Source organism: Mya arenaria, chromosome 17 (genome assembly GCF_026914265.1).
Source record: "Mya arenaria isolate MELC-2E11 chromosome 17, ASM2691426v1".
Taxonomy (NCBI): Eukaryota; Metazoa; Mollusca; class Bivalvia; order Myida; family Myidae; genus Mya; species Mya arenaria.
In genome coordinates this window covers 2,535,456-2,545,497 of record NC_069138.1, presented here as the reverse complement: position 1 = coordinate 2,545,497, position 10,042 = coordinate 2,535,456, and the positions used below count along the sequence as shown (strand labels likewise).

The following is a 10,042-nucleotide window of genomic DNA, read 5'->3' as shown; positions in this document are numbered from 1 at the left end:
TTACGTCGAGCACATTATTACGATGACTTTTTGATTTTTGAGGATAAATTAAAATATAATTGAGATAAACACTTAACGTTATCTTACATGACTCTCTATCTCTCTCTCTCTTATTTTTTTCTTAAACCGTCACTAACGTTAGGGACAGCAACATTTTATTATAGTTATTATAAATAAGAATAGCGAAAAAGATTCTAAGAAACTTGGTCTATGAATTGTGTAGCTGACGAAGAAACAGACAGGCAGACGTAATGCTGCGAACGTTATTTTTATTTCAAGGATACAACACAAAGCGTAACCTATCCAAATACATTGGTACCAGCCGAGTTGAACCTGTAAATACACATTTTGTTATTAATATAAACCCTACGTGTTCAACCCCAAATACTTTACAAGTCATGAACCGAATATACCACAAATATACAAGATACATATATATTTAAGCCTGTTTCGTTATGCCTTATTTCATAGCTCTTGTAACAATAAAGGCAAGGTTGCAAAACACGACGTGCATGTGTACCGTTAAAAGTCGTTTGCATAATGTCACTTTTAACGTGTACTGGTGTACAGGTAGGGTCGCTGATACTTGCATAAATCACTTAAAACATTATATCGACTCAAACACACACACAGATGAAGTGTGCACAATGTACACACTTAGAGGGCGTAGTGCACAATGTACACACACTTAGATGACGTAGTGCACAAAAAGTAACACTCACGTACCCCTTACCCGTACAAATAATGTTTTGCAACCTCTCAACTTCGACGTGGCGGATCCGTGGTTTAGTGGTTACACACTTGACTGTCAATCCGGGGGTCACAGGTTCGTTATCCATTCGCACCACAAAAAAACAAAAATACTGATCGTCTTCCAGGAGGGACGTTTAATAACGGTCCCCTGTGACAGTGTTATACATTGGTGCACGTTAACGGACATGAGTATCTGTGATCAGGGTGCATTTTGTGTGTGCATTTTGCTCCAAAAACCTAATATGACTATCTTTTTTTTTCGGGACACTCGCCGAATGAGCATAGCCCGACTGCGTGTATAAATTAATTTGCACACGTACATATTCTTCTTGGACAACAAAGTGAAATAAAAAAAATATTCAAACGTTTACATACTTTTGTTCGCAAATAAAGTGATGTGTGTTAGTACAGGACTCGTCAAACCAATGTGCGCTAGTGACTTTAATACAATCGTGGGATGGTCTGTGAGTGTTGTTTCCGTCTGGCTGACCCGGTGCCCAATGGGTGTAGTTTATCCTGAAAATGAAATTAATCAACAGCAACGCGTTTACAAAGTTACAAAGATAAAAACATTTGAAAAAAATGTCGACCATTTCGGCGGCCATTTTAAAAATTGGCCGCAACGGTCACCAGGGGACGCTGCTGACTTGGGTCCATACCTTAAAGTTATCAGTAGGAATGTTTTATATGTGTGCCAAGTTTCATGCTATTAACCAAAAGAGCACGATTCTACCAAAATTTGCCTTTAGCAGCCCCACTCAAATAATATATTTCACGATTTACATTTTATTCGTCATTTAGTATTTCATCATTTTGCTTGTAGTAACGAAATCGAAACAACTATTATGGATAGGAGTGGAATTTATCTTTTATTTTTTAATGTAGACTTCATACCCATTGAACATCTAACCATCCCATAACTCATTACAACTAGACTACCGGACACCCCAAAACCTCATAACCACTAGACCACCAGACACCCCAAAACCTCATAACCACTAGACCACCAGACATCCCAAAACCTCATAACCACTAGACCACCAGACACCCCAAAACCTCATAACCACTAGACCACCAGACATCCCAAAACCTCATAACCACTAGACCACCAGACACCCCAAAACCTCATAACCACTAGACCACCAGACATCCCAAAACCTCATAACCACTAGACAACCAGACATCCCAAAACCTCATAACCACTAGACCACCAGACACCCCAAAACCTCATAACAACTAGACCACCAGAAAATCCCAAAAAATATCAACCAAATGATCTCTTGGCCGACAGAAAGGCGACAAAGAAGGCACTAGACGACCAGAGTATTGTAAACGATTCATACGCTGTTCTTGATCCATCCCATACATAGTGCCCCTCCTTTGAAATATCGTTTCCACCGGTCCAAACACCAACTGAAAAGAGCCACACAAATACTAGTTGTCAATAATAATTCACTTCATCTGGAAGAACATCCCTTTTGAGCATGGATTTATAGCCTATCAATGATATCTTAAAACAATAATAACAGTGATAGAATTGATATGGGCTGGTATTCAGTAATGGTCTAAATTGGATTAAAGAACGATGTAGCTTATCGGATTACTTGTTATTAATAACTGACCAATAGAAAGAATGAAGTCAACGATGTTTGACCATGAAATTGACTTAACTTGATTCACGTGACCTGCCCATGTTAAATTCTTTTATACTTAGCATGGGCATTTTCATACTGCCACACACTGACAGTACCGTTTTAACCAGTTGACATGATACTGTCACATAGCACGCGCGTCTAAAAATAGGCATTTTTTGGTTTCCCAAGTCTGAGGTGGTAAGCGCTTATTAAAATGTGTTGTAAATCGTTTAACTACCGGTGTTTGAATTATTTCTAAACGACATTTGCAGCAAAATTACAGCTAACGGTGAACAAACAATAATTACATAATATATTGATTAAATTTGTGTAATGGTGAAAAATCTTTATATATGTATATAAATGTAACTGTGTTCGGTATAATAAAATAAATATTGCATGGCTTCCAGTGTGACAGTACATATTGTTAACATTCGGGTAAATACTGTTACCCTCGGCTTCGCCTCGGGAAACAGTATTTTCCTCATGTTGACAATATGTACTGTCACACTGGAAGCCATGATGCAATATTTATATAATGCATCATGTAATAATTTTAATTCTTGCATACCGGACGTGTGTTTCTGGTTATGTTACCAGTGCTGGAAAAAACGTTTTACAACCCCCATGTTAAACGAGTCACGCGCTGTATTCATGACGTCACTATCGGACTACATTTAAATTGTTGTGAACATTTCCTAACTTGGGTGTAAAAGGAAAATGAAACGTCATTTGAAAGTAAGTGTTTTTTATTTAATACAATTTAAAGAAATTGAAAAAAAATATTACATAGCAACTTATTAGCTCCTTTCAACGTAAAATCTAATTAAAGAATGAATTGCGTAATTGATGTCATAATCGGGATATGAACGCAGTTGGGCTTGTTAAAGTGTGTGGAGTCCGAAGTCTAACTATAGTTCATTATTTATTTCCAGAATTATCCTTTATTTACTTACTTTCATTTATGAAAACCTTAAAGCGATTCTTTCTCTTCCATTCAGATTCAAGAACCACACGAACGTAACCGGAATTATCTGTATATGTTAATGTATAGTTGCATATTGATGTTACTTAATTCTCATTAAGTAGTTTTCAAGGGGAGCTATTCCCCTTGGACTTTAGATTCATGTCAAATTTCGTCACGGCAAACAGCTATAACTTACTTATGTCATGGTTAGAGAGTTCGTTGAGTATAAAGCTGTCCTCAGCAGCATTGTCGATCTCAACAAGAAACGAACTGTGATTTTTGCAGTAATGCTGTATAAAATAAGAATTATGATTAGGCAAAACAATGGCTCGGTTAGGTTTACATATTTTTCAAATGGTAGGTATGCGTTTTTGATATTTCATTTTTTATTAGGCTTTATGTTAGAACGTAATGTTCATCATTAAATAAATAAACATTAAAAACACTGTTATTTTTTATTTCTTTTATTACCAACTGTCAAACAACAGGGTCGGGGTCTATTTCGTTGGTAGGTTCAGGAAACCTGAACCAAATAAATATATTTGTAGGCCTAATACATTCTAAAACAGAGAACTTTAAGCAGCATGAACTGTTTGACAACTAACTGTAAGAATACCACAGTCTGTTAAGCACGATTATAAAAACCATTAATCAAGTCATAACTTTAGATCAGTATGTTCCCTCATACAGTGGAACCCCGTTGGCTCGAACTCCCAGGGACCGGCAAAAATACCTCGAGCCTCGGAAAATTCGAGCAAAGCGGTAATGCTTTCCTTCAGTATAATGAAATCGGTCCTTAACATCTGTTCGAGCCAACAAGGAATTCGAGCCAAGCGAGTTTGAGTCAACGGGGTTCGACTGTAAATGCAAACAACATCTAAATCTCATTTTCGTTTTTTTTCGGACTATTTTTTCTTTGTAGTTATGTTGACAGTCGAGTCCCGATAGCTCGAACTTACAGGGACCGACAAAAAAACCTCGAGCCTCGGAAATTCGAGCCAATCGTGATGGCTAACCATCAGTATAAAGCAATCGGTTCTATACATTCAGTTCGAGCCAACGAGGAATTCGAGGCAACGCTTTCGAGCCATTGGGTTCGACTGTATTTAAGGACAACTTGTAATTGAAGAACTTTCATAGTCTAAAAGAAGTCATTTTAAGGACCATACGATTGACACTCCAAATCACTTTAGTCACAATAATCATATAAAAAAATAATTCTATGGACGAAATTCGGAGTGAGTGGCAGCAATGAAACACAACTTCATTAAGTGTAAATTCTACAAAAAAACCCATAGCGGTTAGAACCAGCATACCTTGCTATAACTCCAGGCATGTCTTGTAGTAGAAACGTAGTAACACGAAGAACCGTGGCGATCCCAGTGGGTGGGGCATGTGATGGCTGCAAGGGAGATAACTTGTATTAACCTTTTCACCCCACCTTCCATAATAAAACATTGTTTTGAATCTTGCACGTATTATACACAATAGTATAAACAAGGGCAGTAATGTCAGGTGCGTCCAGGTTTCCTGGTCCTTGGTTTGGGGTGAAAAACGTCTTCGATTCGGTGAGTATAAACATTGTTTTCTATATGTTTCAACTATTTGTTTTAAAAACGACCTTGTGCACCTAATGGAGAGAAATTGCGAGTTTACGATGACGCTTGTTAGAAATGAAATTCATGTCTTTATTAAAAAATCTCCTGACATTACTGCCCTTGATAAATATACATTCAAAATCACTGGAAATCCGAACACCGTTCATTCGAAATTATCGCTATTTTGAATTTATTATTAGTTATTTAATAGACTTACGGCATAGACAAACTTCGTTTATTAACGACATTCTAATTATGTCGACTTAACGCTCTTGTGCACAGTGGCCAGAATCTGGTTCAAGGAGAGCAATATTTGATAACCATATAGAAAGCTGATTTTTCTACATTCTGTACCGTGTGCTTAGGAGTGTTTAGGTCTTTTACCAAATGAATACGAAAACCCTCCATGCCGAACACTTCTATAATATCCATTTAATAGCACATACACATCTACTAGTGTTTTCTGGCTTTCAAAAAATAGAAGCAAACGCATGTACTCGTTGACACTGTTACACCTGTTGTAGATAATAATCATCAATAAAACTAGGGAACCTACAGTCGAAACTTGTTATTTCGAACTCTTTTATCTCGATGTTCTGGTTATGTCGATTTTTATATCAAATGTGTTTGGTTTAGTTATACACCTAAATTATAAAGTGTTGTAAACTATGACTTTTACGTCATATCAATTGCGTTTTCATAAAAAAAGGAAATTAATTTTAGAGAACCACTGACCTTACCAAAACAATGTACCATGGACGCCAACATTTTATTTTAAGCTGCATGCAACTATGACGTCACATTTCCCGATTGTGTCCTAGATATTGTAAGGACCATTTTTTGTCACATTTTATTTATGAAATAATGATCAGATCACAGCACAGGCCACAAAAACTAACGACAACACCATGGAACAAACTGATGCAATGGCTGTATTTTTATATACATGTACCATACATCCGGGTTACCCATAGAGTTGTCCATTATCACGTGCGTTGAAAATGCTCATTTTATTCCAAAATGTTTTGTTTTGATAAAAACTTATTTTTTTAAATGCATTTTGTATGTATAGTTGAGAGTTGAAATATATTATTACGTCAATTAAGCAAAAATACAACTATTTTTTGTGAAATTCATAATGTTTAAATCCTTCACTGGTAGACACAATGTTCCCTTTTCCCCATGTCCTTTTTCTTCAGCACCCTGATCTTTGGAAAACATGGATGAAACCCTCCATCAAGGCATTCAATGGGAAGCCTTAGCCTTACCTCGATATATTTCAAAAAGTGCAACATTTTGTTATAATATTTATCGCAATTTACACTATAACTTAATCAAAAACGTTCATCATAAACATCCTTAAATATCATATACGCAAGAGAAGTTATTTAAATCTCAACCTACGGCAGACATTGTGGGTGCATTGCTTTTGACTGGTTGGACTGCCAACACAACTTGTCCCCCCATATTGAGGGGCAGGGTAAGTGCACGAGCGATGACGTATTTTGATCCCCGTACCACACGTGACACTGCACGTTCTCCAGTGACCCCATGAACCCCAACCCCCATCAACTGCAATAAAACAAAATATCAAGATTGGTAGTTATATAAACGTATTCGATGACCATTTGAACCGTTGCCCAGGAACAAAATCCCCGCGAACGAATTTACGCTGTCCGCAGGTGGACCGCCATCCTTTTATTATACCTGTGTAATTGTTTAAAGTAGAATTTTAGGTAAAATAATATGACTTTAAAATGCCATTTACACTTGATTTGTCTACATATTACTAAATATTGTATTATTAATGCGAGGTGTCAATTTTGCGACGCCATTATTAAATCATCTTTTTTCAACAATAACATATTTCATGTTTCTCTATGTATTTAAATTGGATATTTACTTGGGCAGGTCGCCTTCTGACAAGATGTAGTTTCATGGTCTGTCCCTGAGCAAGTATGGCCGCCATATCTAGGGGACGGGTTTGAGCATGCGCGATGACGTGTCCAGGTTCCGCTTCCGCAGGTGACCGAACAGTGGGACCAGTGATTCCACAAAGTCCAGGCGCCATCCACTACCATTAAAGGAATATTCTGACAGACCAATAGTTTTTCTTTTCAGTAAAGTAGAGGTTCGGACTCTATAATTAAGATGAGCCAATATGAATTTATATGTTACAAAAGGTATATTGAGAAATATCAAGTACATATGTTTTGACAATAACAATTTTTAACTTATAAATGTGAAACATAATATCACTTTTTTCATGCTTTTCTGTGGTTTAATGAAATATAACGGTGTTGAATAATAATGAATGCACAGCTCCAAACTAAAAGTTTATCAAATATAACTTCACTCATTCCGTTTAATGTTGCATGGTAATACTACGAAAGACCGGTGGTGACATTTCAAGTCCAATAGCATTTCAAGATTTCACAATTTCAACTTTACGAACTCATAAAATCTTGAGGTTGAAATCGTGAATTCGTGGAGTTATATTCGTAAAATCATGATTTCTTGAAATCGAAATTGTGAATTTAAATTGCGTGTTTACTAGCGCTGACCATCCAATAGCAAAAAGGAAAACAGAAAATGGCACCTGAGCGCTGAGTTCGTACTGGCCAATGTCACTAGCGCTCAGCAAATCATAGAAAAATGAAAAATAGCCACTAATAACGCTAGAGTTTGAACTTGAGAATGTCAATAGCGCAGAGTAACCTCTAGAAAAAAGAACAAATAGCCCCGAAGTGCTTGAGTTTTATTGGTCAATATCACTAGCGCTGAGTAACCCAAAGAAAAAGAAAATAATTGAAACAATAATTTTCGACTAGGTGGCCTGACACCCGTTTTATAATTTACTTTGTTTTCCAGGATTTTTTATTGAAATAGATCCCTGGTGTGTTAATCTCCATCTACCTAGCCCCTGTTTTATGGCCCTTATGTTACAACAGGGAGCTTAATATTCTGTGTAAGGGGGTGCACCGGTAAACGGATGAACGGAACATACAAATAATCATAATCAGGGTAAGAAATCACCTGACTTCAACGGGGTTTTCACATGTGTCACCACGCGTCAAAACGCTTTTTTGACAAAAATATATAAAGATAATTTTAGCCTATAAAAGACTACGCGCTATTTTCTTCTTTTACACGTGCGAAATATTTTAGATATGCTTGTATTTTAACGATGCAATCCTTGACCAAAATTTCAACTTGACGGAATTGTGTAAAACGATGCAACGCTGTGTGCGCCGTTAAATCATGGCCAAGGATTACATTGTTGGCCAAAATTCCGTTCAAGTCACGTGATTCCTCAGCCTGATTATACAGGATGGATTCAAAATACTGACACTAACCTTGTCCATATTTGGTAGTCGTTTCTGTCGTTTTTGATAAATTTTCTGTAGTTAATATTGTTGGCGATTTTGTTGTAATCGTCGTCGTCATTGACTTTGCTGTTTTTGTTGTTGTTGTTGTTGTATGCATTTCTGTAACAGTTATGACCAGTGACGCAAACAATGACAACTAATCGTAGTAAAGGTGACTTTTTAGGAACTTTTGAACGAGAGTACTTCAAGAAGTTCTATAAAATGCTAAATTCAAGTTTTCATCATTGTTTTGTAACAGAACGTTTGAAAGTTCTCTGGTAGTTAACAGTATATGAATTAGGTTTAGGACATTTGTGTACCTGTTGTTGTCGGCGATGATACTGTTGTTTGTATTGACGTTGGCGTCGTGACATCCTCTGATATATAAAAAAACTTCAGTCAAAACTCGCTATGTCGAAGTCATTAGGACCTCGGGAAGAACTTCGAGATAACGAACATTCGATATAACCGAAATACAAATTATTTTAAAATAAACCAAAACAAATCGTTGTGCTTACAACTACTAGCTGAAGAGGTTTCAGATATATGTACTTCAATTACAAAAACATACAACAGTATTGCAATACCAAACTTATAATGTACAGAAACAGCGCTTGAAAAAACAACAACATAAAATAGTAAGCTCATTGCAAGCAATAGTGCCAGTATGTGTCGAGCGTTTTTGTTGGTAATAAACTAGTCTTGATTTTATATCGGTTTCACGAACTGTGTATATTTTGTAACTGATTCAAAATAAATGAAAACCAGTTTTATCATTTGATTTACGAAAACCGAAACTGGCTATTGAAACCCCCTCCGGAGGCGGTTTCGTCGGTTCGTTCCATCCGAAAAATCGTTCTCTTTGAAAATTCAACATTGCGGACAGTGATCCAACACGTGTGGTGAAACACCATTTAGTAAAAACATGCAAACGACCGTCTGAAGTTTCATTATTTTGAAGTAATTCAGGAATAAAGGCTACATGCAGGAGCTTCACCATGTTTTTTTCTTAAAATGTATACAAAACCATGCAATTGTAAATTCAAGCAACACTTTTGAAACAGGTATTGCTGCCGAAACCCTAGAACCAAAACTGAAACTAGTTTGGTATCAACAAAAACGCCCTAAGATTACTTACGATTACACAGATTACAACTACTGGCGCATATATCCTTGGCTAAGATGGGGTCATCGCACAAATTGGGGTTGTTTGCGCATCCCACAGGGTCCATGTCCGCGCATGGTTCACTTCCGGCGAAGGCAACTATAAGGCAGATGTATACTGCAAACAAAGATGGAAGTTGAACTATAACAACAACTCTGTTGTTGAAATAATTTCATAAATTGTCAAAGTTTCAATTTTTTTATCTACATAACATCCAGAAGGCCATGGCCAAATGCAGACAAATATGATATTCAGTATATACAGGTAAAAGCATGTACGAAAACAATATAACAAATAAAAACTGTATGTACTTAAATAAAATAAACATCAATAAATACGGCGTAAGTTTTGTTTTTGTTTGTTCTACTAGCCCGACCGAACCTATTGTCTCTCGCCCGACCTTAATTTTTTTGAAGAAGTGAATATTCTGTTTTCATTGTTTTTGTGAACATGATTTAATTCGTCAATTTCATGAACCACAGTAATTTACCCTGTCGGTTTGGTACAGCATCTCGCTTCTCAAACAAAATAGATAAAAATGTTATGCCTACCTACCT

At 36.6% G+C, this 10,042-nt stretch overlaps 1 protein-coding gene across 2 annotated transcripts; it reads right to left on the bottom strand.

Annotated features, from left to right (window-relative positions):
* Positions 1 to 255: 255 nt before the first annotated feature.
* On the bottom strand, positions 256 to 9,598 carry LOC128222952 (thrombospondin-2-like). 2 transcript variants are annotated; one of them, XM_052932144.1, is made up of 10 exons: positions 9,459 to 9,598; positions 8,641 to 8,697; positions 8,309 to 8,440; positions 6,856 to 7,026; positions 6,357 to 6,524; positions 4,671 to 4,756; positions 3,551 to 3,644; positions 2,097 to 2,166; positions 1,129 to 1,269; positions 256 to 333 (listed from the first exon to the last, which is right to left on the bottom strand). In XM_052932144.1, exons 1-10 carry the CDS (start codon positions 9,550 to 9,552, stop codon positions 300 to 302), a joined length of 1,047 nt encoding a protein of 348 aa, XP_052788104.1. In that variant the 5' UTR covers positions 9,553 to 9,598; the 3' UTR covers positions 256 to 299. The 2 variants fall into 2 exon arrangements, with proteins under 2 accessions (XP_052788104.1, XP_052788105.1); XM_052932145.1 differs by lacking the exon at positions 6,357 to 6,524.
* Between the last annotated feature and the right edge of the window lie 444 nt (positions 9,599 to 10,042).

Excerpts from the sequence above, each read along its gene's own strand:
- LOC128222952 (XM_052932144.1), bottom strand. The coding sequence starts at position 9,552 with ATGGACCCTGTGGGATGCGCAAACAACCCCAATTTGTGCGATGACCCC. Across the intron at positions 4,757-6,356 it reads ATGCACCCACAATGTCTGCC|CCATCACATGCCCCACCCAC; the intron begins GTAGGTTGAGAT and ends TCTCCCTTGCAG. Across the intron at positions 2,167-3,550 it reads ACTCTCTAACCATGACATAA|TTGGTGTTTGGACCGGTGGA; the intron begins GTAAGTTATAGC and ends GGCTCTTTTCAG.